Source organism: Gopherus flavomarginatus, chromosome 2, assembly GCF_025201925.1.
Source record: "Gopherus flavomarginatus isolate rGopFla2 chromosome 2, rGopFla2.mat.asm, whole genome shotgun sequence".
Classification (NCBI taxonomy): domain Eukaryota; kingdom Metazoa; phylum Chordata; order Testudines; family Testudinidae; genus Gopherus; species Gopherus flavomarginatus.
In genome coordinates this window covers 184,832,565-184,860,313 of record NC_066618.1, presented here as the reverse complement: position 1 = coordinate 184,860,313, position 27,749 = coordinate 184,832,565, and the positions used below count along the sequence as shown (strand labels likewise).

Genomic DNA, 27,749 nt, shown 5'->3' with positions numbered 1-27,749 from the left:
CAGGAGGCTGCAGGAGAGCCATGGGAATGAATGCTCCATTCCCAAGTGTGGGAGTCCCTAAGACTGATGGTTGCTAGCTAATTGAGCCAACACTATCTTCAGAATATCTTTACATCTAGTACCAAATAAATGTAGATGTGGTGTTCACTCTAGCTATAGCCATGCTATAGCATGGTGTCAGTTCCAAAGTAAAAATTAGGAAGTTATGGAAACGAGACCATTTGGATTTTGCAAGCCCAAGAGAGAATGTGTACCAACTACTTATATGTGAAGAAGTGAAATTCCCCACTGACAGGTTTGCAGAAACGAGTTTTTATTTACACAAGTAAGTCTATCTTGAGATTCTAGTCAACTCTTTACATTTCTAGAATATTTACATGATTTCAAGATGCTTCATGAGTAGAGTGATGAACAAAAATTACAAAGGTTGTTTTGCTAAGCTTTTGACAGCAACCCATCCTTGTGCTTTAAAACTTAGGGTCTAGAGTAATGTAGAAGAAATGCAATGTTAGCACCTTGGTCATAACGGTCATGCTATATATTCATGAAAGAGACACTTTTAGAAAGCAGTAGGTATTTCAGAGGTGACCGTATCCAGAGGCTGCCAATGACAATTCATGAGTGAGTCATAGAGTTCTTCACTTCTCTCCATAAATTCTCTGTTCATTTCATCAATATCCAGATGGAGCTGCGGATCTGCAAAAATAAACCCAGTAAATAAAAAAAAATTGGTCCCAGCACAAGAGACTTACACAGGCACACAAAAAAGTAATGGCAAGAGCTTCATATGTGACATGTGGTTATTGTTCTTACACAAAATGTTCCACCTCAGAAAACCAACCACACAAACCCTCTGCAAACTGGACTTTAAAATAAACCCCAAACATAACATTAAATTACATTAATGCTTAGGGTTAAAGTACAGATACTACGTTACTACTTTGTGAAAAACTCAATTCTAATAAAATAAACTTGCACAGACTTGAAGGTATTAACCTAAATTTTACATCCATTTGTACAGATTTGTGAAATATCACTACCCCTACATTTAAAAAAGGGAGAAAATGCAAGCCAGGATATGCTTTCCTAATATCCCAGTATCCAATACACACTTATTTCTCAGACACAAGGGTGAAAAGTTGCTGAAGGAGTTAGGTTCAGTCTTACTTTGACATCCGGTCAGGTTCAGATAGACAATCATGATAAATAGCAATTCAAGCAGGGAAAGAGCCCTCTGGCATAAGTTAGCATGCCATTATGGTCAGATAAATGATAGGGCATCCCACTTTGTTTGGGACAAGGAGGGAAAAGAGTTCCGTATAAAATGTAACATCTCTTTTGCTTTTTAGCATATGATTCTGTTAAGCAGTATTGATATTTAATATGCTGTAAAAGATTTAAGAAACCAGTTTTCTACTGAGATATTTAAAGCAGAGTCAAGACTGTAAAGAGCTGGAGAAATTATGAGATGGAAAATAGCACACATCGAGGAAAATTAGCAGAGTGGGACAAAAAGACTATTTTATCTTCATGTAAGAGCAAGTTAGGAGAAAGTCATTTGTCTTAAAGAATGCCAAGTCTGAAAACTCCTAATTTTACATACAATGTAAATTATGTTACAGTTCCAACTTGCTGACCTCTATGCCAGTATTTAGAATAGCTCATTTGGAAGTGAAAATGGAATATTTGTACAGACTTTCCATGAACTCGCACTACTTTGTCAGCAGTTCTGTATAGAAATTTTATAAAGCCAGACATTATTAGGACCAAACAATTGAAGTATGATAGCATTAGCATTACCTTCAGTTATTAGTTCATCATTGCTTTCAGCCACAATTGGGGTCTCCTGAAACAAACAAGAATATTTGTGTTTGTTTTATAGAAGTGTAATTATTAATTCCAGGTTCTTCAGAAATTTTTACATTCCATTATCCGAAAAAAGGATTTTCAATGTATTCAGGAATCTTCATTTAAAAAAAAAAAAAAAAAAAAAAAAAAAGTCTTAGAAGCTGTAAATGGGGTTTTTCAACCTCATCCATTCCCTTTCTAAAAAAAATAGATACATTCAGGAGAAAGGCAAATTTTATAGTTTAGTATGGCTTAGAACAACTACAGAATTAAACTATGTGCATTATGGACAGACTGTTATTAGGATCAAAAATTACATAAAGATGTCAGTCACATTTGGCAAAAAAATACAAGAACAAATGGTACACATTTAGAGGATTATAGAAGTTTAATACTAGAGAAGTGTATCATCTAAAGGCTTGGATTTTCAATCTGCAATTTAGTCCTTATTTTACACATTATCATAGGCTTTACACATGGTTTCCATGTTAAAACTAAAGGGGGGAAAATGACATACAGCTCTGTTATAAATTAAGTTCATTATGTAATTTAAGATTTTGGCAAGAACTTGTCTTCAATGTAAATTCAGTAACATCAATACCTCAAATACAGCTGGAGTCACAATTGAGTCTCTTATAGCAGAATCTCCAACAGCTTGCATGTTGTCATAGGAAGGATAGCTATAGTTGTAATCAGCATAAGGATCATAACCCCACTGTGAGTAGTAGTTCTGATAATCTTGACAATAATCATTATAGTTATAGGACTGATACCGCTGGAATTCTGCTTTCATTCTAAAAAACATTTTAAAGTGTATAATTAGAATTTAAGAACTGGATGTAAAACTGATTTTAGTTTAAAATTAAACAATTCAACAAGTCTTTGTACATCAAATTATGAAGGTGAACATTTCTCTGAAAGTTGCCAGAAATGAAAGGGTGAGGAAATCACTGCACAGTACTTTTCATCTGTGTTTATACAGAAGTAAATGGTCTCACCTCTGCCAATACCAATAGTAATTACTATCCTGAGTAAAATCCAAATCCATGAAACTACTACTACTTCTATCCATTTACTTTAAAGTAAGTTTCAGTGTCAGCATAAACACAGTTTCTGCAGCTAAAGCCTTGTGCTCTGCTATGGATTGGTTAATTAGTACTTAGACAGCTATCAAGTACAGCTGCTTTAAAGCTACATTCTTTTGTACTTAGCCCTTTGTTTTGTGTGGCTAATTACTAGATGGGGGGCGGGGGGGAAGAAAGGGAGAAACTAAACAAAAAATCCCAAAGAGATCCCAGATTACATTTTAAGGAGCATGTGATACTTTTTTTCTTTAAAAAAAAAAATCCCAAAACACACACACCTCCCTCCAACACATACACTCCTCCTGAACTTGGTTTTGCATAGAGACTGGTTTGGCATTCAGCAGCTGCCAGAGTTTAATTCCCATCTGAAGTTATAATCCTGTTTATGACAATCATTGCCACAACAATTTATGAAGTCAGAGAAGTGAGGAATAAGCAGCAAAAGCACAAACTCTAAAAAGGAGCCTGATTCATTTACTAACAGAGCATGAAGGAAGAAATGTAAAATAGTTGTTTTCTAATTTTTTTGAAGAAAAAATTAGAAAACTCCCCATTTTAGATTCATCTGATACTCATTCATTATACACTATACAATGAAGTCAGATGGACTAATTGGACATTCCAGAGACACATCAGATTTTCCATATTTAATACCTAATGCTAAATGTGGCCCTGTCCAGGCAGGCTCCTGTACTTGACAGCCTCCATTTACTTTGATAGTTCTCTACACAGACACAGAAAAGCCAGTTGTACCGTCCCCCCCTTAACCAAGAAAGGTAAACTAAAAGAAATAGACATTTTGTTCACAACCTAACAGTTTGGAGACAATAGTATCTAGCTCAGACCAGCTTTGGGTAGTGCCAACTTGAAATAGAAGATTTCTCTCCTTTAAAGGGAAAGAGGTAATATTTTTAAGGTCTGGGTATACCTAGAAGGAAAGGGAGCTTCACTTTTGGATATTTCCACTGACTAACAGGAATATAAGGCAAAGTAATTTAAGTATGTTTAGGAGGTTTCTTCCTCTTTGTTACATGCTATTTCACCCATGTACTGGATGAGAGAGTACGTCAATTTGATATCAACCTACCCAAACCTAACTGGTAAAAGCAGCGATTGCCTCAAAAAGTGTATAACTAACTAAGTTTAGGAGGCAGAACAAGGAACCTTTTCAGAGTGGTTCACAGTCCTCACTTGCATGTTAAGAGCTTCAAAGTCAGGAATCCTTGGACAGCAAAGAACATTGATGAAAGTTGGTGTATTTTCTGTATATCGCATTTGGGATCTAGTTTTGGCTTTTGTACTATAGATTTTTTTTTCCCCTCCCTGCTTAAGAGTGCTCCTTCACTTCACCAGATCACTGTAAAATAAACCTTGTGCTATTTTCATTGGAAAAAAAATTTTTACTTATTCTGTAAGGCCCTGATCCTGAAATCACTTACGATGTGCTTAAACTTTGCTATTATGAATAGCTACATTGACTTCAAATGGGACTACTCACAGCAGTAAAGTTAAGCATGTGCTCACTTAGGTACTTTTGAAAAAAAAAAATTTACCCCAGGATTCTGGCCAGGCTCTAGGTACTTCATGGTTACCAGACAGGAAAAGCAGATGGAGCAGCACTAACTAGAAGAAATGCAAAACTAGATCCTTTATGTCATGAACTATGGGATGACACCACCATTACAGTAGATGAGATATGTTTTGACAAGGTGAAGCTACTGTTAGTTCCTGTATCAGTACAAGACTGATTCATTACCTTTTAGAAATTCCTATACTCAGTCGGATTCGTTTTCCTCCTAGACCTGGCGCATTTTGGCAGTCTTGCAGTGCTCTCATCTGATCACCTTGTTCACCAAATCTGACAAAGCCATACCCCCTGCAAATTCCAAAAGGTAGCTACTTTAGTAATTCCAGTATACACACCAATTATAACAGAGTTAATAAGTTTAGTGTTTTCTTCTGCAGACAAAACCCTTATTTAGCATTGTAGCTACTATGGCTTACAGTACATATTTGCTTTAACTTTTTTGTTTTGTTTTTAAACACCCAAGCTAAATGCTCTCTCTCAAAGCTCAAAGTTGTGTCAAAGAGCAAATACAGACAGCTGATTGCAGTTAGATTAATAGAGCAAGTTTCTTTTAATGGCAGTTCTCAACAAAAGAATAATTAAAAACAACAACATGGTTACCTGTGTATCTAGGCAGACTCCATATTAATGGATTATATGGCAACTGATTTACCAACATCCTCAAATAGTGTTAACCAAGAGCTATCAATTTCCAGTACTTAGCCTTTTAAGAAAAAAAGTTCACTCTCTCAGTATTTTGGGTTTCTTGCCTGCAAAGTGTACTGTGATCTTAATAAGGAACCAGCAACAGAGTTATAGTCCCAGCCCTGCCACTGATTCACTGGGTGGCCTTGGGCAAGTCACAAACTCTCTGGGCCCTTTCTGCTGGTATAAGCAGGTTCAACTCCACTGACTTCAGTTTATGTGGCCTCTTGTCTATTTTCCCCACCCATCAAATGGGGTAACACTTGCCCTCAGTACAGCTCCTGATTATGCACAGGTGCACTGCTGGGCATGAGCAGAGCCCCATTAATTCAATGTACATCTCCTTTGCCTCCCCAGGTAAGTTTTATGGCATGCAAATATGTGCACAGTGAAATCACAATTTAGCCTATTGCGTGTCCAATCCAGACAAAGACTTGAAATAGCACAAGGGATTTTCCTCTAATACTGCTTTGTTTTTAGACTAACCTCTGTTCTACCTTCTCTTTGACTTGGTGGGAGACCCCAAAAACCCCACAGAAACATGACACAGAGTAAAGTCTGACCAAGTGGTTTACAAATAATAACTGTTTACAGTCCTTTTATAAGCAGCATTTTGATTGTGTAAAAATTACCTGGAGTATCCCAGTAGGTCTGTGGCTATTTTGCAGTCAATGCATGTAGGGTACCTTTTCACAAAGTAGTCATAGAGCTGAAAATCATCCACTTCAGGAGTTAGCTCTCCTACAACTATTGAGAAATCTGGTCTAAAAAGGATTGAAAAGAAAGAGTTAGATTGCAAGAATATTGAAATCTTAAGAGACTGGTCAGAAAGCTATTAATTAGTTATTGCATATAACAAATAACTATGGGACTAATCCTGCAAACACTGTGATCTTCTATAGCACTACACTCTGTAGTGATCGTTGCACTTGGCAGTGCTCATGTTTGCAGGATCAGTCCAAGTCTTGTAGTACAACCACTGTGGCACAATATTCTTGAAGATAATAAGCCCAGTCTACTTCTCTAGCTAAACAGGCTTTATTTCTGCTCTGAGCGAGAGCAGATGTCCAAGCCAATCCACCTTAAAAAAAAAAAAAAAAACAACCTCAACCAAACCAAACAAAAAAAACTGATTGGATTTTACTATCTCTTAGTAAAACGAAAGAAGAGGAGCAATAAAAATACAAACAACAAATGAATAAATGTATATTTATGGATCTCAAAGTACGAAGTAAAAAGATAACCCAAAAAATATACACTGGTGTCCCTCAAGTCTCAGCAAAGATTTAACAGCAGAGTAGTGTAATGATATCTCATTACAAAGACTATTACTTTTACAAACTATACTAGCATAAACAATACTTGCCACTTACATAAGAACCTCCATTTAAGAATCTCAAAGTATTCATTCACTGCTCACTATTGATTTAGATGGATTGTTATGGACAGGGGCTAGTTGTTCTGGTCTGTTTCAAGAGCTTTTTACCTGATTGGAAGATTAACAACACTAACATAGTCTGTTCTTCCTGCTTTTATTTTGTTCTTTTTCTTTCGCTTTTTCTGTGGTCCTCTCCACCAGCTATAGGTTTGTAGGGACTCTCTTTTGTTCTTTCCCATTGTATCCTGCTGGGATAAAAAAAAGCTTTATAGTACTTAGTCTCATTTAAATTCCTCCCACCCACTCCCCATCACCACAGGTGATTTCCCCATATTCACCTTGCCCTTGAAAGAAGCCTGGGGTCCCATCTCTCCCTCCGCCTCCCATGAGGGAAAGCAGCCTCTGGGGAAAACGCCTGGCAAAAATAACAGAGCCAAAGGATTGCATGAACAGCCATATTCCCCTGACTTGTCAATCTGGCTAAAGGATTGAAAGCGTCTTCTTGGAATTAAATAAAAAAAAAGGTAAAATAAAGCAGTTATCCCTTAGATGTTGGCCAATCCTAAATGTTAATCACTTTAAGGACTGGACTGCCCCTAAATGTTGTGTAGGATTTGCTAGAGCAGTGTTTCTCAATGACCAGTCTGTGGACCATCACTAGTCCCTGAAATCTTCCTGACACTGTTTAGGCAGGCAGCAAGCTGGTCGCTGGCATCAAAAAGGTTGAGAAACACTGTGCTAGAGCACTCTAGTAGCATTTTTTTGGGTGACTGAAAGGCACAGCTAGGTCATCACTCTTGCCTAGAATGAGCCTCAACTGGCCCTGCCTCCCTTTTGCTGGGAGCTCTTCCCTTCCTGCTGCTGTGAGAAACTCTCCTCACAGCTAGTTGTCAGTCACTCGCTCAGGCCAAGAACCAAGATGAGGTTGGTAGATGGGATGCAAAGGGAAAGCAGACAAGGGTCAGACAGACTAATTCGGAGCCTAGGGGAACTCATGCCCAGATGCAGGGCAAAGAAGAAACAGGCAGAAAACATGCCTCACTCAAAAAAGAGGAAGGAGGTAGGGCAACTACAAAGAAGAGAAGGAGGGAGATGGTCGTAGAGTTAATGCAGGTCACATTCCTCACCTTAGAATCTTAAGAATGAGGATTCTCATCCTTAGGGCTCCAAGAGTTAATACATTCGGTATTTCTCAATATATTTTACTTACTAGAAGTAGAACATTAATGTCTGTGTGAGTGCTTGCATATATCCTGCTCAGAGAGCGTTACAAGCAAGCCCCTCCATTAGAACTCACTTTTAAACAATGGGAAGTCCAATGCTTCATGTCAGGTCCCACAACCTGCTTCAGTTGATATAATTAGGTTTCCAGAGCAGGGGAGCGTAATTAATTAGCACATTACCTGAAGGAAGTACAGGGCTAGAATTCACCTACTCAGAGAAATTATTTTTGTTTTATATTCGCGAAGAATTCTGGATACGGTTTAGTATCCCTCCTAAGCACTGTGGACCTGGACTTGTTCTCACCAGATGATCTTACCTGGTTTGCCACTGTTCAGAAGTTTTCTTCACAAGGAATGCTGCACTGCTTCACAATTTATTCTGATCCTCTATTTAAAGAAAAAGGGGAGGAGGAGAGAAGCTTTTATGAAAAGTAATTCAACTTAAACTTAAAAGAATTGTTGCTGCACAGCTGAGAACTCGTTCACCTTCTTTTAAATCTGTTTTAAGAGATTTAACTTGGGGAATTTTGAAAGGTTCCAGAGCTTAGACTTCCATTGCAAAAGCCTAAATTAATACACTTATGTAGACCACTGCTATTAGTAACCACTGATCACTTGTGGATCAAATCATCATTGCATCATATCGTGACACAGCCTGGCTTGGGGATAACCTGGAATGACCACACATATCCTTTCTATTCACCAAGACCAGTAATTATCTTTCAGCTCTACTTCCACAAACTTCTCTATTCTAGAGGACAGTTGCGAGTTTTTGTTCTTATTCCACTACTGCCTCAAGGTTTTACTTACACACACACCCCTATTATTTTAAACATGTGTTTAGTTGGTGGGGGATATAAGGTCAGCTTAGAAATGAAGAAAGATCTATCATTCAAAAGCTTAAAAAGATAGCATGCTCATTTTTATAGGCCTTTGATGTTTCCTTGGTTCTTCCTCTCTTTGGAAGAAATTCAAAGATGCCTTGTTTGGTGGTTTAAGTTACAAATCAATAAGAGAATGCAGAGTGGTACAAATGGAAGAGGCAGCTGTAGCGGTAAAAGCAACAAGACCGTATAAGGTAAAGCAAAGGGAGAATTTTGCCCTCCTGTATCTTCCCTAGCTATCCCCTTCTGCCAGCTTGCTTTGCAAATTTCACCCTCTTACTGACTTGTAACTTACATAGCCATTTAGCACCTCTGAATTTAGCCTCTCATTATTATTTGTATTACAATAGCGGCCAAAGGCCCGTGCTAGTGCTACAGCTTTGTGCAGTCATTTGATTAGTTTCAATGCCTTTTCCCTTTAGCTCACTCACTTGCTCTATACAATTTTTAAGGAAAATCTGAAATAGCTACACTATGTATTTTCTTTTAAATCATCTTGCTAGTCAAAGAATGTTGGGGATAAGAGCAAGTCATTGCACACAGCACTTTCCCTCACAACCATTTTTTAAAACTGTTACTCTATTGCAAATTGTTTTTACATTCAGTACTTGGTACATATTAATAAATGCTTGCCTGATGAAATTTCACCCCATATGATTCCACATAACAGATTTCTGTAACATATTACCCCAAAGTGGGGTCTATGTAGCAAAATACATAGTACATCTTTCATTCTAATGACTATGGGAACTATTGCAAATTTAGTAAAATCATAATAGTTACACAGTTTGAAAACTGTTAAAACCCCAGTACTGCAAAGACTTACAGCTTGTCTACATATGGAGTTATTCAGCAACAGCAACTGGGCTTTAAATTCACAACCTGCCTTAATGCAAATTAATTTTCATGTTTAGACAAGCCCTTAAACATACACATAACTTTAACAGGTGAGCAACCCCACTGACTTCAGTGGGACTATTCATGGAAACAGTTATTCACATGCTTTAATCCAGTGATCACCAACCAGTCGATCGCAATCGACTGGTCAGTCCTGGGGACTCTCCCAGATGATCATGATCTCTCTTGGTGCAGTGGGGCTGTCGCTAGATTTGCTCCCTGCCTGCCTCAGCCCCACGCCGCTCCTGGAAGCGGCTAGCACAGCCCCACGGCCCCTTTGGGGGTGGTGGCAGGGGTCTTGGCGCAATGCTCCTGCCTGCAAGCACCACCACCGCAGCTCCCACTGGCTGGGAACAGGGAACTGTGGCCAATGAGAGCTGAGGGGTTGCGGCTGGCAGAGAGGGGCAGTGCACAGAACTACATGACCCCTGCCCCGCCCCCAAGGGGGCGCAGGGGCATGTTGGCCCCTTCTAGGAGCAGAGTGGGGCTGGGGCAGGCAGGAAGCTTGCCTTAGCCTCGCTGCACCACAAACCGGGAGCTGCCCATGGTAAGTGCCGCCCTGCAGGAGGTCCCACCCCAACCCCCTCCTGGAGCCAGCATCCCATACCCTCTTCTGCACCCAAACTCCCTCCCAGAGTTTGCACCCCCTCACTCTCTCCTGTACCTCAATCCCCTGCCCCAGGCTCAGCCCAGTGCCTGCTCCCAAACTATGAACCCCTCGGCCCCAGCCCAGAGCCCACATCCCCTCCCGAACCCCAACCCCCTTAAAGTGAGTGAGGGTGGGGGAAAGCGGCAACAGAGAGCAGTGGGATGGAGTCAGCAGGGCAGAGCCTCAGGGAAGGGGTAGATCCTGGGTTGTGCTTAAATTCAAAAAGCAATCTTGAGCATAAAAAGGTTGGAGACCACTGCTTTAATCTTTTCAGGATCAGCAATTCACTTTGAATTTCAGCAATTAATTTTTTAACAATATGGGAGACTTTACAACAGCACTCTACTATTAACTCTTTCCTGATAGAGATAGATGTCATTTTGCACAAGTTATGAAGTGCACAGATTAGCAGAATGTGCATCAGCAAGGTTTTACTATAGTTCTGCTATTTAGAGTCACAGCCAATAGAATTCCACTTTTGTATAAAAATATAACATTCTAATACTAGGCCTTTAGATTAAAAACTGTCCAATTTACTTTTGACCACTTATGCTGTTTGTTTTTGGACTTACCACTCTGTGTGCACATTTAATGCAAGCTGCAGCACAATTTAAAAAAGCTATTTGACCGCAGAAAAATTGTTTCAGAAAAAAAAGTGATGCAACAATATCTTGATCACAGTTATCATGGTCTTCTATACGAAACAATATTTTTGGTATTTTATTCTCTGAGCTTGATAGTTGTCATCTGATCTTTTCACTGCAATTCAAACAAATTTAAAAAAAGTTAGAGGTATGCACATTGATAGGGTACATTACTTTTTCAAACTAACATTAGCTACATAGGTAATTTACCATTTAGTTATTAAGGTCCCAGTCCTGGAAAGACTTGCATGCTTAACTTCAAATATTTGACTCCAATAGGGCTACTCAATGGGACTACTCACATTTAACCTTAAGCATGCATGCAAGGGCTTGTCTACACCTGAAAGTTGTGTCTCTTTATTATATTCATATAGTTAAAATGACAAAAATACCCTAGGATTAATTTAATTATATTTGTATCAAAATGCTTAGACCAGTATAACTTATTCTGGGTTGGGAAGCAAAATAAGCTATACCAGCATAAAGCATCTTTATACATGTCTAACTGTATCCAAAATATGGCTTATAACTGTATAGGTAGAAAATTTCACCCCCTGACAGTCCTATCAGTAAAACTTTTTTAGTGTAGACCAGGCCTAACTTTTTCAGGCAAGAGCATGAAGGAAAGATTTTTAAAAGTAAGCTAAAAAAGGACCATTATGAGACTAATGGTGCATACATATCCTTAATTCCAATTCTTTTTTCAGACTTTATAGTAAAATGGAAAAACCATGGAGAGTGAACCAAATATTCAGAGGCATGGTTAAGACCTCGAAACTGTATGTCACTACATAAAGTAAAACCGAGGGGACACTCTCAGGCTGTATAAGGGTGGGTGCTTGGGCCAGGCTCAGTGGGGCTGGTTATAGTTGACGGGGGGAGGAGAGGGGGGCTGCCTGTGGTTTGCGTGTGACGGTATTTGTGTTGCCTGGCAAAGGCGCAGAGAGCCCCCCGGGCAGGAGCGTTTAAAGGATCAGTAATTGTGGGGGAGGGGGGGGGTGTTTCACCCGCTGACCCAGGGCGGCCGTTTGATCCCGAGATCAGCTACGCAACCCCCGACGGTCCCACGGGCGGATTCCCCTGGTGACTCTCCCCCGGCCTCCTGGGGGTGCGGCGGGTCAGCGGGCGGAGCTGAGAGCGGAGCTGCCCGGAGGGGGAGGGGCGGCGGCGGCCCCGGGAAAGGCCCAGGGGAAGGGGACGGACAGACACCGCCCCGGGAGCGGGGGCGATAACCCTGGGGAGCGAGAGAAGCCCCCCCGCCTCCCCCTGCTCGCGAGGCCCTCACTCCCCCCGGCCCGGTCCCGGCACTAACGTCTCCCATCCACGACGTCGCCATAAGGAGCAGGACGGGTCCTACTTCCGCCCCCGCCCGGGACCTCACGCGGAGGCTGCCCCTAGCAACGCCTGTTTCTCCAACCCCAGGGTCCTACCGCGCCCACAGCCCGCGCACTCCTATCCGACTCGGGGACTCCCAGGGATACACCCCGGCTAGGAAACCCGAGGGGTGGGCCGCGGGCTCGGGGGTGTCCAGGCCTTGTCAATTCCGGCTCAGGCAGGGCCTGGCCAGCCTGTGCGACGGGTAAATAGAAGGACCCCAGGCGTCGCCTCCGAGCGTGGGGGAAGGAGAACCAGGGCCGCGCCGGGCAGATGGAGCTAGTCGGCGGCTGTTACGAGCAGATTCTTTTCGGGTTCGCGGTGCGGCCGGGGGAGGTAACGGCGCCGGAACGGCAGCTGCTCGTGGCCCTCCCATCCCCCGGGTGTCCCAGTAACTTACCGCGGAGGTGCGCGCGCCCGACGCTGCCCGCCTCAGCGCGGGCTTTAAGCGGGGTGGCTCCGCGCGCGCGACGCCGATGGGTTCCCCCTGCTGGGCGCTCGTGGCTGGTGCGGGGAGCGGCGCGAGCTGTGAGCCGGGCGTGGCTGCTCGCAGCTGATCTGATCAGCGCTGGGGCCCGGCTTGCAGCAGGGGATGCCGGGAGTCCTGCCTGCTGCTCACGGCGGGCAGCCAGCACTGACCTCGCTGCTCGTCCACAGCTCCATGTCAGCCCTCCCTGACCTCGCTGCTCGTCCACAGCTCCATGTCAGCCCTCCCTGCCCCTAGACCCAACCACATGCCCGGGGGCCTTGTGCCCTGCGGGGCTCTGAAAGCAGGTGCCTTTGCAGCCGAGTTACCCGGCTGCAGGGGGTATAGCCACGCTCTCTTTGGCCCAGCCACCTCTAGAGGGGCACAGAGTGCCACGCTTTTTATGATTATTATTTAGTAAGTTTATTGTGGTCTTTAATGCCTAAAAAACAACCCAGAATGGGGCCCTGTTTTTCTGGGCATTGCCCAGACACAGAACACTAGATTCTCTGTGATTTGAAGCGTCTACACCAGGAGTTGGCAACCTCTGGCACGTGCCTCGGCCCACGCTTCTTCCCGCAGCCCTCATTGGCCTGGAGTGGCCAGTGGGAGCCACGATTGGCAGAACTTGTGGACCCAGCAGGTAAATAAACTGGCCCAGCCTGCCAGGGTGCTTACCCTGGCAAGCTGCGTGCCAGAGGTTGTCAACCCCTGGTTTACACCCTACCTACAGGGGAGTGGAAGGCATAAAACATACCTGCAGAATAAACTATGTGGTTGCAGCCAATGGCACATTAGTTCCACAGTTTACCACCTCTGCTTCAGCTACCCACGGAAGCATCAAAGCTGCATAGTAAGGGTGGAGAGAGGGATGTCAAGAATATAGAGTTGTAGAAGTGTAGTCTGGAAGGGCCCTCAGTAGGTCAGCTTGTCCAGTCCTCTGCACACAAGGCAGGACGAAGTAACTAGCCCATTCCCGGCAGGTGTTTGTCTAACCTGGTTTTTAAAACCTCCATTGATAAAGATCCCACAATCATTTTTCTTAATGTCCAGCCAAAATCTCTCTTGCCACAATTTAAGCCCACTGCTTCTTGTCCTGGCCTCAGAGGTTAAGGAAAACAGTTTTTCACCTCCTCCTTGTAACAACCTTTTATGTACTTGAAAACTATCGCCCCCCCCCCCCCCCCCCCGGTCGTCTTTTGTCCAAACTAAACAAACCCAGTTTTTCCAATCTTTCCTCACAGGTCATGTTTTATAGACCTTTAATAATTTTTGTGATCCACTAAATAACCCTTAGATTCCTTTCCGCAGTACTCCTTGCTAGGCAGTCATTGCCAAAGTGCTGAAGGAGAAAGGGCAGGACTGGCTTGGATTTTCCTAAGAGCCTCAACTTGTCTTTTTCTGCTGGAAGCCATAGAACCTCTTTCCACACAGGACCAATCCACCCCCATCACCAGTCACAAGCGAAGCTCTGGAGACCGGAGAGTTGTTAGGTTGATGGTGTCATTCTAATCGTAGAGCGACCACTAGGAAACTTCCTTCACAGGGTCCCATTAGATTTGTAACAGAATATAACGTTTTTGTATGTTTGGCAAAATGAGCATGGCTAGTTTTTGCTATTTTAAAAATTAGGCTTATACTATTATATTGATAATCTAATCATATACAAGTTAGAACATATCTCACTGGGTGTGTTTCAAAAAAGGTTCATTCATTTTATATTTTGTTTTCAGAACTGGATGCCTACCCCTGACTTTACCCATCATGCTCACACTGCCTCATTATCAGCAGTAGCTGTGAATAACAGATATGTAGTCACTGGTAGCAGAGATGAAACAATCCAAATATATGATATGAAAAAGAAGATAGAACATGGGGCATTGCTGCATCATAATGGTAAGGGAACTTTTCTTTTTAGAGGTATTAATTACATGATTTAGTGATTGGTGTGTTTCTGTAACAGAGAACTGTCAATTTTTAATGGGGCCTCAGTTGAGATACATTTTATATGGATTAAGGAATTATCAAATGCATATAAATAAATACATGTGACTTACTTTAGAGAGTGAGGGATCAAACAGAATTAAAAATTGTATGCTACAAGGACAATAGAGGGGCATCAGTGATTTAAATATGGTTGTTAAACTTATTTTCATGAAGAAATATATAGTAAGTAAGCCAGGTTTCATCTAACAAGCAGAACAAAAGGCTGGCATGTTTGGATGTTAAAGGCAGGCTGTTCTTTCACAGATAGAGAGGCATTGCTGCATGTTTGGTGCATGCATTATTCTTGCAAATAATATATGAGATGTACTTATAATGTTGTAATTCCTAGATAGGTATTATGTAAAAAGGTATCTGTTATGGGTGTGATGCAAAATGAAAGTCACTTAAATTGTTTTCATTTTGCACTTCAAAATACAATTTCATATGTGTGACTTTATTGGAAGTTATACAATTAAGTTTTAAAATATTAGCATGTCTTTAAGTGAATATCTTGATATTTTATATAAAACTATTTTGTGTGTAGTATTTTTATTCAGGATGTCATAATGTAGATTAATAATGCTGATCATGTTCTGTAGGCACGATAACCTGCCTGGAGTTCTATGGGAATGCACACTTGTTGAGTGGAGCAGAAGATGGATTAATTTGTATCTGGGACACAAAGAAATGGGAATGTCTGAAATCCATTAAAGCACATAAGTGAGTCTTCTGAACTGCTTCTTTTTAGATATTTTTGGCTATTTATGTGACAAAGAAAATACATGATTAACTTTTTGTTGTTGTTGACTTTATTAGGGGGCATGTGACATCTCTTTCTATTCACCCTTCTGGAAAATTAGCTTTGTCAGTAGGAACAGACAAAACACTAAGGTGAGTCAAAACTGGCTGAAAATCTTACTTAGTAAAATTTACTAAGTTATTTTATTGAATTATAAGCAAGGATTATATATTGGGACTAGACTGTGAAGCAAGGATCAGGGAAGCATCTGTGATGCTGCTGTCAGTTAACCTATGTAACAGTGTATGTTTTCACACTTGCAGGATTCCTGTTCTATCAAAATGTACCTTTTAATTTCACTTTGTTTTATACTAGGCAGAAATGATGATTGGGATAAGGATCACTCTAGAATCTAGACAGACTACATCTGTGCCTTAGCCTACACTTAAATTAGGTCATCATAGCTATGTCAGTCAGGGATGTAAAAAAAAAAAAACAAAAAAAACCCCACACACCTCTGACTGACATAGTTATGCCAACCTAATCCCCAGCGTAGATGCAGCTATGTTGATGGTAGAGGGCTTCCGTCGACTTGACGTAACCATCATTCAGGGAGGAGGTGTTCCTTCAGTCTAGTCTGCATCAATACTAGGGGGTCATGCTGGCATAGTTAGGGTGATGTAGCTATACTGGTGAAGTGTCCATAGTGTAGCTATACCTAGCACTTTGAAATTTCCTCTTAGCTCCATTGAAATAGTAAAGAGGTAATATTCATCCTGTTGACTCTGTAGTATACAAAACTGGCCTTTTAACACAAAGGAGTAAGGAAGTCACCTCTATCAAACTGCTAGATTGATGTCTTCTGTTAGCCTCAAGACTGCTGTCAGTTGCGGATGGAACAAGTGCCAGCCTTTCAGGGAAGAATACAAAGCTAAGAGATTGATATTGGGAGGAGGACTGGATGGCCTGCTCTAGAGGGGAGTGCAGACTATTACATATTTTAAAATAGCAACAGCATTTTAAAGTATTTCTTTTAAAGAACAGTGGCAGTCTTGGGCACATGCTGCCTCCCCCTTCTCCCTGTTATGCACCAGTGGCAGTCCCAGGCTGCACTGCCACTCCTCCCCCTGCCCTCCCCCAAGTACCAGCAGTGGTCCTGGGCTGTGTGCCCATCCCTCCTCCCTCAGCACCAGCAGAGTCCCCAGCCACGTGCTGCCCGTCCCCACACCCACACCCGTGGAGGTGCTAGAGCACCTGCGGTGCCCCTGAAGCCCCTCCTCCAGAGCACCCAAGATTTAGTCAGGGGTATATAGTACCTGTCCATGACTTTTACTAAAAATACCTGTGACTAAAACATAGCCTTACCAATGGTTAGTAAATAGTACTTTAATTTCTCTATGCTATTTTAAGTGATGAATATTGAGCCCCTTTTTGGTATTTTACAGAACATGGAATCTTGTAGAAGGACGATCTGCCTTCATCAAAAATCTGAAGCAAAGTGAGTGTGTCAATCTAATCTGCAAAATATTTATTAAAATTAAATCAGATGAGTACCTTTTACCTGAGGTAGCCTTTGGTTTGCAAATGTTTGACTTTTTAATTACGGTAATTCCCTCTGCTCTACCTTCTACTAAATATCAAAAGCGCATATCCTCAATACAGACATTGCCATGAACAGGCTATAGTAATACTGTGGCAGAAATCTTATTTCATTCTTCAAATACACATTGTTAGGCTAAAAATCATTTTTTAAAAATTCTGTACCTCTTTTAATTATAACACTTCAGATTATCAAAACTGAAAAATTTAAAGAAATAGTAAAATAGTTTGCTATTTATTCTGGTAGTAGTAGTAGTATTTGTATTTACTTTCTGCATTTATTTCAGCTTGGACGTTGAAAATAGACGAGACAGTTTCTAAAGATTTTTACTTTTAGGTTCTTATGCACTAACATGAATTTGGGTTGCAAAGACTACAGAAAAATGTTTGTTTTAAAATATAACTCTTTACTCGAAGTTTCTGGTTTTACTTCTTTGGAACATTGATTTTTGGTAGGATTTTGTAAAAGCTTGTTTTTACAAAATCTAAATTTTGGAACCTAACAATGTCTTTAAAAATCTATTTTGCTGCTACTAGATTTATTCCAGGAGATGAAAATTTGTTATGATTTCCCCTTCTGGGTGGTAATACAATCCTCTATCCTGAAAACACACATGCTTACATTTACTGCTATGAGCATCACTGAAATCAATAGTATTATTCCTGATAATAAATTAAGCATTGGCATAAATATTTGCAGGATTGGGGTCATATACATTGCATGCTAAAGATTCCAGAGTGAAGATGTCAAAAATGAGATTCAGAGTCTTTAAATTATTATTAAGGCAAAACTTATGGCCTTTCTGGTTGTTTTTTTATTTAAAATTGTTCAGATGCACACATAGTTAAATGGTCCCCCAGTGGAGAGAAGTATGTGGTGGTCATAACTAATAAAGTGGATGTCTACAAACTTGAAACAGCATCTGTCAGTGGTGCCATCACAACTGAGAAGAGAATTTCTTCAGTTAGATTTATAACAGTAAGTACATAAAAGAAGGGGGTTGGAAGCTAAATTGTTTGAATTACTTTAGCCTCATCTGCATTTTCTTCTCTTCGTCTTCAAGGATTCTGTACTTGCTATTGCCGGAGATGATGAAGTTATAAGATTGTACGATTGTGATGCACAAAAGTGCCTTTGTGAATTTAAAGCTCATGAAAACAGGTATTTTATATTTGTCTTGTTAAATTGTTTTAAAATTTATGGCAGTTCTGAATACATGCTACTGCCTGATTAGTGGCAACACTGAGAACATCTTGGCTTAATACAGTTTATTTTTATTTTTAAAATAGAAAGTAAACTGCCTTATTTCTGATGTATTGCGTTGAAAATTCAATACAGATTTGTGCATTCTCACTGAGTGTGAGTGTACACCTATTGTTATATGAAACATGAAAGAATCCCTATGTGAGATTTATTTTAATATCTCCCCACTGGATATATATGATGATCTTTTTATATATGTTAAATACAGTATGTTGTGTGTATGTGATTTTAAATTGTTGTCAATATTTTCCAACAAGAGCATGAGCTCACATCTTTCGTGGATGTATTCTAAAGAGATTATGATTTTTTTATCCATAAAATAGTTACAGCACAGGCACAAGAATTGCATAATGACCTATTTTGCCTCACCAGCGTGCCTCAAATCAGTTCTTGAGGAACTACTTTTTAAGAATTTCAGGTTTCATTTCTAATCTGTCCTTGGCACCAGGGTGCCAAATGGTACGTGGCATTTTTTTTATCTTGTTCCCAGAATCTCAACTTACTCTTTTTGTTTTTGTTTTTAATTAAAATTTCAAGCTCTTGTGGTTGAGGAGAGAACCTTGAAAACAAGCAAAACAAATATGAACCGATGCAGAGATGTTTGCCTGCATCTGCAGAAAACTGGAAATTACATCTTGGAGAGGTGTGAACTGCTCTGTTCATCTAAATGGTCTTAGCTCATCTGCCCAATGATGATAATTTAATAATCTGTATTGTTCAATATTTCACTGATGATCAAAGCATGCAAGGAAGGAGAGGGAGGTGTGTTTGAAGTATAAATTGCCAAGAAAGGATGGAGACAGCAGAAAAAGAGGTGGAACAAATCTCATTGGAAGAATGTGCTTCTGGTCTAAAACACAGTGTGTATGTCTACGCTGCATGTGGGAGCAAGTCGTGCAGTTCAGGTCCACAGACCTATGCTAGCAGGGCTTGCACTAGCACACTAAACATAGCTGTGTAGAGAGGTGGCTTTGGCATAGCAGCTCAGGGTCTCAAGTCCACCTCAACCCTCAAGTTTGAGAACCCAATCTTCAGCCCAAACCACAATGTCTATGCAGGTATTTTGACAAACATGTACCAGAACTTAGTTGCTTTGGTAGTGTCTGCACCTTTTCCTGGTCTTTCCCTCAAAGCAGTCATGAGTCTTGTTCAGCACCAGATAACTAACTCAAACAGTTGTCCATCAATGCTAATTTTTAGATTGGATATTTTTCTAAAAGATGTGCTCTAGGAATTATTTTGGGAAAAATTACGGCCTTCGTTATATAAGCAGTCAGATTAGATCACAATGGTCCCTTCTGGCCGTAGAATCTATGAATAAAAATAGAAAAAAATGGCATAAGGAGTCTCTTATTTCTTTAATGAATCCACATAAGCATTGACTAACAAGCTGTTACCAATTTATAATCTTGCAGTGGTGTCCAAATGGACACCCATGTAAAATAGCACAGTTGGACTCCATCCAGACCAGTAGAAAGAGAATCTTATATGTTCCCCTTTATCATTAAAGAAATACCAAGTACTCTGTCTTAATTTAGGTGCCAATTCAGCAAAGCACTTAATCATATGCTAAAGTGCTGTTGAAATCAGTGGGTGTTCAGCATGTGCTTAAAATTAAGCACTTACATGCTTTCCTGAATCAGGGTCCTAACAGTCCTCACATGCATTTTTCAAAGGCACATCTTGCTCCAAATGGCAGAATACAAAACAGATTAGTCCTGTGCATGAGCTGTATCTTACGTGCCTAAATCAAAAATATTCACATAAAGCATCCATAATTTGTGGCTCTCTAGGTGACATGTAGAATGTTCTGTGTTCATTTTTAAATTCTAACAACTTCTTATCATTTGTCCTTATTGTTTGAAGCCACCTGTCATGGTAGTAAGTATCCAGGTATTATATTTTGTTCTAGAATAAAAGACATCTACAGTTTTGAAAAGGAAGGACTACAGGTTATTGTTACTGCATCCAGTGATGGCTACATTAAATTGTGGAGTCTTGAACTCAATAAGGTTAGTATATTAACAACTCATGGAAAATTTCTGGAGAACTAATTTGCAGGTTAACATTAGGTTTTAAAAAGCATGCTGTGACAGGTTCCCCCTGGGGTACCTCCTGGAACTGGGGTACCACAGAGCCCCCCTAACCCACCAGCCTGAGCTCCCTTTACACTTTACACTGTATTGCTGTGACAAGCTCTGCACTTTCACCAGAACGCACATGGGTAGGGACATACCCAGCTGCAGTTACATGCAGATGCTATGATCAGCCCTGCATGGGAAGGCTCCAGCTAGAGAACTTTCCAGATACTCAGGCAAGTGGTCCAAAATTATACCGTCTTGCGCTATGCAGGGAACTGTACAGTATAAGCTCATGAAATTCACCCCCTCCCTCAATGTGGAGAGGAGTATACAACAGCTTTATGCCCTGAGTTATGACTCCCACACACTGCTTTTAGATATAGCAAAAAAGTTTGATGGCAAAAGATAGATTTTAAGTGATTGTAAAGGATAGCAAATAGATCAAAGCAGATTACCTAGCAAATAAACAAAAATGCAAACTAAGCTTAATATACTAATGAGATTGGATATAAATAGCAAATTCTTACCCTAAGTGATGATACAAGCAGGCTGCAGATTCTTAGGAGGCAAGTTGCACTTGTTTATAGCTTGGAATTCCCACATGTTCCATTCACAGGCTAAAAATCCCTTTATCCTGGGTCCAGCACTTCCCCCAACTCAGTCTTTGTTTCTTAGGTGTTTTTAGGAGTCTTCTTGGGTTGGGAGTCAATGAAGAACCAAGATGATGTCACTCCCCTGCTTTATATAGCTTTTGCATATGATGGGAACCCTTTGTTTCACAATTTGGTTCCCATGCCAGTCAATGGAAAATTACTGATATCCCAAGGTGGAAACCAGCACCAGGTGACCTGGTCACATGTCCCTGTCATAGCAGCCATTACTCGGATGCTGTCTGTAGCGTCCTCAGGAAGGCTCCCCGGATGGAGATAAGCTTCCCCTAAAGCCTATTGTTTCTTCCTAGTGGCTCATTAACTTGAATGGGCCCTTCCCAGCTAGCCATCTAAACTGAGAGCATTTTGCCTAGTAGGCATTGCCCAGGAATAGCTACATGTGAAATAGATGCATAGTCAATATTCATAACTTCAGATGCCAAAAATGATACATGCATACAAATAGGACAATCATATTCAGCAAACTGTAACCTTTCCAATGATACCTCACATGACTTATCTTGCATAAAATCATGTGATGTCATAATCATATCATAATAATATCACTGTGAAGAATATGGGGTGCAATGTCACACATGCATTTTAAAATTATTTTAAAATATTGAATAAACCTGTTTGCAATCTAGAAATCCTGAACTTCCTCCACACCATGTTTATCAGAAATGTTTTATATATATGCACTTAGATCTTTTGGTTATCAATTCCTTTTACTATAACTTTAAAAACTTTTAATTTTTAGTGGTGATTTAAAAAAAAATCTTTGAAATTCTCAAGTAACTTCACCCCTCCATCTTGTGCAAGGTTATGCTCTCCCTGATATCTAACTGGTCACACTTACAGCTTCCTAATCAATCTCTTACATTTTGGTGGTTACTATAATGTTTGTAATGTTGGTGACTAACACCACTCTTTAAAAACACAAAATGTATTATTTATTTGTGTTCAAGAGGGGAAAAGTACTGTCTTGATTGAAAAAAATCAAAGATGGTGATACACTAGGCATTTAAATTTTATATTGAGCACTTTTATTCCAAACATTTTATTTTTTAACAAAGCAGGAAAAAAATCACTTCAGAATGTGTCTTTTGCATTTTTATCCCAATGTCTTTTTCCATGATGCAAAAGGTGAACAGTTTTAGTAACTATAGTTAGCCAAGATTTATAAATTATTCATTTTTCATTGAAATGTGATAGGCCTAGTCCTCACTACAATTTTTAACCAAGTTTGTAGCCAATTACTGCCTTGGTTGGCTTTAATTGTAGGTTGTGTCCTCATTTTTTTTATCGTTATTACAGAAGCACTTAAAAACCTCAAAGAGGGCCTCATTGTGTTAGGCACTGTACAAATGACACAAAGACAATCCCTGATCCAAGAAGTTCACATTCCAAGATTTAAACAATATTGTTAAAGCTCAGCAACCCTGGCAGCTAACAGTGTTTGTTTGGCTTCAGCCAGAGACCTAGGCTGGCACATGGTTGTTTTACTGTTACTGGTTCAGCATGCTTTCCCCCCAAACTGCAGCTGTCCTAAAAGTGTTTACGTAACTGGTGTGCCTGCTGCTTCCTCCTCCCAACTCTCTGTGTGGTAGGATATTCAAAAGTGCAATGCTTCGTGGGCTGCTATTGCTATTCTGTGTGTCCTCAGGACACACTTTGTTTGAATGAGGTATAATGGAATGTTTGCCCAGATTTTCCCAAAGCACACTGATACAGACACAGTTAAGCAGTATGGTAGATGTAGATACACAAATATGTTTGTGATTGCAGAAAAGCTGCTGTGTGCACATAAACTGAACCACATTATTTGTAACCAGTTGTAACCCTGTATTTGAGGAAATAAACGGGGAGGATATATTTCAATCAAGTTAGCTTAACACCACTTAGCCCCATTAAGTTGCAGACTAGCTACCTTTGTTGTAGCCAAGATTCACCCAGGCTACAGCCAGCCAACTAATGGTTTCAATTGTGTTGAGCTCTCTCAGGCTATGTCCAGACTACCCGCCGTATCGGCGGGTTAAAATCGATTGCTCGGGGATCGATATATCGCGTCTCATCTAGACGCGATATATTGATCCCCGAGCGTGCTTATATCGATTCCGGAACTCCATCAACCCCAATGGAGTTGCGGAATCGACAGGGAGAGCCGCGAACATCGATCCCGTGCGGTGAGGATGGGTGAGTAATCCGATCTTAGATATTCGACTTCAGCTACGTTATTCACGTAGCTGAAGTTGCGTATCTAAGATCGATTTCCCCCCATAGTGTGGACCAGCCCTCAGTTGAACCAATGTGATTAAAAAACACACCCATCTTGCCCCTCAAGATGTACCCTTAAGGCAGCTATGGCACTGACAGCATCACAAAATCACAACAGTTGCGGCATGGTGATATATGGCCATAAAAGTAGATGTACAGGTTAAGTGACATAAACTATATTGAAATAACCTTTTAATGAATCTGTTTCTATATTTTCCTCAGATCCAGGATAGACCATCTTTGCTATGTGAAGTCAATACCAAAGCCAGGCTTACATGTCTAGCGGTATGGCTAGACAGAACTTCAGAAACCAAAGAGAACCCTGACAATGCTACCACCTCTTCTTATGGTAACAGAGATCGATTGTAATTATTTTATGTTGAAAATAATTCCTATTTAAGTGCTATTAATTTAGTGAGAAAATAGAAAATACAAAAGCAGGTGGGAGTTTTTATTGCATGTTTTGTGTCTGAATGTGGTGCTCTCAGAACTAAGGGAGGTGAGAGCACTTCTTATTTAGGATATCATACTGATAGATGGTGCAAACTTTCTGGGATAATACTGTCTCAGTCTGGAGCAGTAATGCCACAACTACTGAAGACTCAATAAATAAGCAACCATACAATGGCATTTTGCAGAATCACTTTTCAAATGGAACTGCACTTGAAGGATTAAGTTTTCCAGCTAAAAATGTACAATTTTCTCAAATACACATGACCTTACTTACTGACTGTATTATTGAAACACGCCAGTCTGACACTTTGGGTATTTACCCAGACCACTAATGGGTTCTGTCACTGCCTTCCCTGTATCCCTGGGTGCCTCTGGAGTTCAGCTTTGGTTCAGAGCCCTGATACCAGCAGCATGCACATAGCATAATGGTCTCACCCTGGCTTTCACTAGTCCAGTTGCTCCTTGTAGGATGACTCAACAGTCCTTCCAATCCCGAGTCTCCCCAAAACCATCTCCCTGCAGTGTCCAATCCCTCTTATTGGACACTCAAAGAGATAACACCAAGTTCGCTGCATCCAAAAAGCCAGTACACAACACACTCTCCCATAATACACAGCACAGATGGTTTGTAGTAAAACGAAGAATAATTTTATTAACAACGAACCTAGATTTAAATGATTTCAAGCAAAAGTGAAAGAGAGATGAAAGGGCTACAAACAAAACAAAAAGAACATGCTTTCTAGTCTCGACAGCTTAATTCTAGCAAGATACAGCTTTTGCCTATCATAGTTTTTTGCATCATATTGTCAGCATTCTGCAGCCTGTTGTAACAGGAGGACCCACCTTTCACAGATACAAAGCGCTGACTGCTTTGTTGTCTCAGGTGATGAATATCCCAAAGTCCTGTAGCGGCTCCTTATATCTTCAAAGTTTATCTTTGTCTTCAAAGCCAAGAAGCCTTCCTGGAGGCTCAACATTCTGTCTCTGCCAGGGACCAGATGCCATGTTAATTTTGCAGTCTCCTGAGATTTACAGTGCAAATGATATTCCTGCAAAATCTGATGCAAATGAATGGCTCATTGTCCTTGTCACACCCGGTTCAATCTGCAGTTGAGCCAAAGAGGTGTTGGCCTTTCTCTCGTCTGTTTTACAGACTCTAAATCATAATATTGGAATATCCGTAATTTCACATACAGCATTATTACACACATTTCAGAGTGATATTAATGACCAGCAGGTTATTGGTTTTCCAATGATATATTACAGGAAACCTTTTAAATGAATATTATAACAAGTGTGTGAAGTTCATTGAGCTTTTCAGGCCAGCTGAGATTTACTGTTACATACCAGGGAGGCCATGGCCATCTGGCATTGGGGTGCTCGGATGGTCACAGCTAGTGTGACCAAAATCTTAATTCTCTGCAGTCTTCTCTAAGCACCTTTAAGTAAGAATTAGTGTGGTAATATTTATGTAAATAAAATGCTCAGGCTTTTAGGATACTCTTTTTGACTGGCAGTATCCTGTGCATGACTCCTTAAACCTGTTGGGTCAGATTGTCAAAACTAAACGTATGCAGTTTTGTGTACCTAATTGGTCACTTGCATGTCAGGTATGTATGCATTAAGTAGGTATGGGCAGATGTATTTACCCATTGCATGGGCCTAACTTAGAAAATCTAGCCCAGTATTTTTTTTTACTCGGCAGTCATGCATGACCATCTAAAATACATTTACTTGTCTGCTTGATGTTTGGACACTGCATACCATGGCACTCTCATCTCTTCCGCTAAAATATATTATAGACCGCATACTGTTTCAATTTCTTTTTAAAATGGGGGGAAATAAATTTGTACTTCATGCCAGCAGAGATTCCAAATATTGAACTTAAACACTCATGATAAATAACTTTCTCCTTTGTTTCAGTAAATGAAGATGAACAGCCATTGATAACTAGGAAAAAGAAAGTTTGTTGGACTGATAATAGTGATAAATCAGCAAAGGAAGATAGGCAAGTGATGCCCAAGAAAAAAAAATCAGAAGGTGCACAGCAAAAGAAAACGAAACTACAGAACTCAAAATGAATGTAACTTCTCTACCATTCAAATAATAAGCTAACATTAGTAAATTTTGGTATCACTGTAACTATTTTTTACACCTCTCACTTCTACTCAAGGCATTTTTTGTCTTCTCAACAGGGCACGTATCTCTGAAACTATCTTAATTTTGGGAGTAGAAAAGTTTTCTACATTGATAAATGACCATTCAGAATTTTGGAAGGTGGCAAATCTGATGGTACTAACTTCTCTTGAAATATACCATTCAGAAGTAAACACATAATGTAGTATATCTAACATATATTTTAATGATATCAAGTTTATTATAAAAATTATCTTTGAGCAGTTCTGAAATTCAGTTTAAAACTACAAAAATTGCCGCAGTTCTGTGTTAATATAGTTGGATTTTCTGGTTTTAATCATTAAAACTTGGAAATAGGTTTCAGTGAAATATACAATGAAAATGTCTGCAGTTAACCATTTCTACAACGTTAAATTGTTTGCAACAGGACTGACAGCCCATAAAGATCTCCCACAGTGTTTGGGCACTTGTATCTAGGAGGATTTAATTTTGGAGGGGGCCAGTTTTTTATATAATTCAGGGTAAACTGTGTTTTAAATATACTTACTAGGCTGGATTTTTTTAGTAAAAAAATATGCCTGCGTTTATCACTTTAAGGGTTATTTTTAGACAATCTTAATATATACTCCATGATGTCAGAAAAATAGAACTACCAAAAATATCCTTCATATATTCACAAAAAGAAAACTTGTGTTTAACCCTTGAGACAGCAATGAAAAGAGGGTGTAAAAGCAAACAGTATATTTTTTGCCTTCTAATATTTCAAGTCTTTAATTTTAAAAAGACCTGTCTGTGTCCATAAATTCAACTCTGTTTATGTCCTCTTTTTCCAGGAGTTGGTTTACTTGATTGAAACAAACACTTTGGTAACTTTTATTCAGGCATTTTACAAGTATTTACATTTACTCTCGAGCTGTTGAAATGCCAGTGTTAAGAAGTGGGCTAGAACAACTTCAAGAGGTTCTATATGTTTTAAATGTTTATGTCCAAAGAAATCTAATATAAATTAGTTAAGTTGGAAAAGCTTATATTCATTTCTTTCCTTCTCCATTTCTCCCCCCTAAAAATGTTTATCAAGTCTGTGCTCTGAGATTTATTATGTAAAACAGAAAGATTAATATTTATTATGTACGTAAAGTTGACTCCCTGATGAACCATTATACCATTGTGCTAAGTATTTGTACTGAGCATAATTCCACCTATCTTCAAAGGAAAGTGAGCAGAGAATGTTCAGTAGTCAAAATAAGAATCATGGCTGACAATAGGCTCTAAAGCAGAAATGTTCTCTACTCCAGTGGTTCTCAACCAGGGACCCCCATGGGCCACGAGCAGGTTTCAGGGGCACCACCAAGCAGGCCAGTGTTAGACTTGCTGGGGTCCAGGGCAGAAAACCCAAGTCCCGTCACATGGGACTGAAACCCGGGACTCTAAGTCCCACCACCTGAAGCCGAAGCCTGAGCTGTGGCGTGGGGCCCTGGCAGTTGTCCTGCTTGCTTCCCCCTAACACCGGCCCTGGCTTTTATATGCAGAAAACCAGTTATTGTGGCACAGCTGGGCTGTGAAGTTTTTGTAGCATGTTGGTGGGGGCTTCAGAAAGAAAAAGGTTGAGAACCCCTGTTCTACTCTGTATAAAAATTTCATTAACTTGAATATAGAGGACCAGATTAGTATTGAAAGGATAGGAAAACTTAACAAAATGAATCGGGGCCACACGGGAAAAGGAATGCAGTGTATCTTGGATGGGGGGGACATAAAATAAAACCTGTAAAGTATTTTAGCACAACAGCCAACTCTGACTGAGCACTAAAGGGTCCTCTTACACAAAAACAAAACAAACATCTTCT

The 27,749-nt window shown here is 40.2% G+C and overlaps 2 protein-coding genes across 6 annotated transcripts; one reads left to right on the top strand and one right to left on the bottom strand.

The window, feature by feature from the left end:
• Nucleotides 1-296: 296 nt before the first annotated feature.
• On the bottom strand, nucleotides 297-12,748 carry LOC127045520 (tRNA selenocysteine 1-associated protein 1-like). 4 transcript variants are annotated; one of them, XM_050941647.1, is made up of 10 exons: nucleotides 12,655-12,748; nucleotides 10,809-10,995; nucleotides 8,124-8,193; nucleotides 6,922-6,998; nucleotides 6,692-6,831; nucleotides 5,838-5,969; nucleotides 4,690-4,809; nucleotides 2,450-2,642; nucleotides 1,801-1,846; nucleotides 297-696 (listed from the first exon to the last, which is right to left on the bottom strand). In XM_050941647.1, the coding sequence occupies exons 4-10, from the start codon at nucleotides 6,949-6,951 to the stop codon at nucleotides 560-562; spliced, it is 798 nt and encodes a 265-aa protein (XP_050797604.1). In that variant the 5' UTR covers nucleotides 6,952-6,998; nucleotides 8,124-8,193; nucleotides 10,809-10,995; nucleotides 12,655-12,748; the 3' UTR covers nucleotides 297-559. The 4 variants fall into 4 exon arrangements, with proteins under 4 accessions (XP_050797604.1, XP_050797603.1, XP_050797606.1 ...); XM_050941646.1 differs by lacking the exon at nucleotides 12,655-12,748 and adding an exon at nucleotides 12,193-12,296; XM_050941649.1 differs by lacking the exon at nucleotides 12,655-12,748 and adding an exon at nucleotides 12,193-12,296 and having other exon boundaries at nucleotides 6,692-6,828.
• PAK1IP1 (PAK1 interacting protein 1) lies at nucleotides 12,460-27,082 on the top strand. 2 transcript variants are annotated; one of them, XM_050941625.1, is made up of 10 exons: nucleotides 12,460-12,590; nucleotides 14,454-14,616; nucleotides 15,306-15,426; nucleotides 15,523-15,597; nucleotides 16,891-16,943; nucleotides 17,878-18,023; nucleotides 18,109-18,206; nucleotides 20,221-20,320; nucleotides 23,539-23,665; nucleotides 25,693-27,082. In XM_050941625.1, the coding sequence occupies exons 1-10, from the start codon at nucleotides 12,528-12,530 to the stop codon at nucleotides 25,848-25,850; spliced, it is 1,104 nt and encodes a 367-aa protein (XP_050797582.1). In that variant the 5' UTR covers nucleotides 12,460-12,527; the 3' UTR covers nucleotides 25,851-27,082. The 2 variants fall into 2 exon arrangements, with proteins under 2 accessions (XP_050797582.1, XP_050797583.1); XM_050941626.1 differs by having other exon boundaries at nucleotides 12,562-12,661.
• The last annotated feature ends 667 nt before the right edge of the window (nucleotides 27,083-27,749 follow it).

Bases quoted from the DNA above. Each gene is read 5' to 3' on its own strand.
- PAK1IP1 (XM_050941625.1), top strand. From the start codon at position 12,528: ATGGAGCTAGTCGGCGGCTGTTACGAGCAGATTCTTTTCGGGTTCGCG. The intron at 14,617-15,305 runs GTAAGGGAACTT...CATGTTCTGTAG, and splicing joins GGCATTGCTGCATCATAATG to GCACGATAACCTGCCTGGAG. The intron at 18,024-18,108 runs GTAAGTACATAA...TTCGTCTTCAAG, and splicing joins CTTCAGTTAGATTTATAACA to GATTCTGTACTTGCTATTGC.
- LOC127045520 (XM_050941647.1), bottom strand. From the start codon at position 6,951: ATGGGACCCCAGGCTTCTTTCAAGGGCAAG. The intron at 4,810-5,837 runs GTAATTTTTACA...TGGAATTTGCAG, and splicing joins GACCTACTGGGATACTCCAG to GGGGTATGGCTTTGTCAGAT. The intron at 697-1,800 runs GTAATGCTAATG...TTATTTTTGCAG, and splicing joins TGATGAACTAATAACTGAAG to ATCCGCAGCTCCATCTGGAT.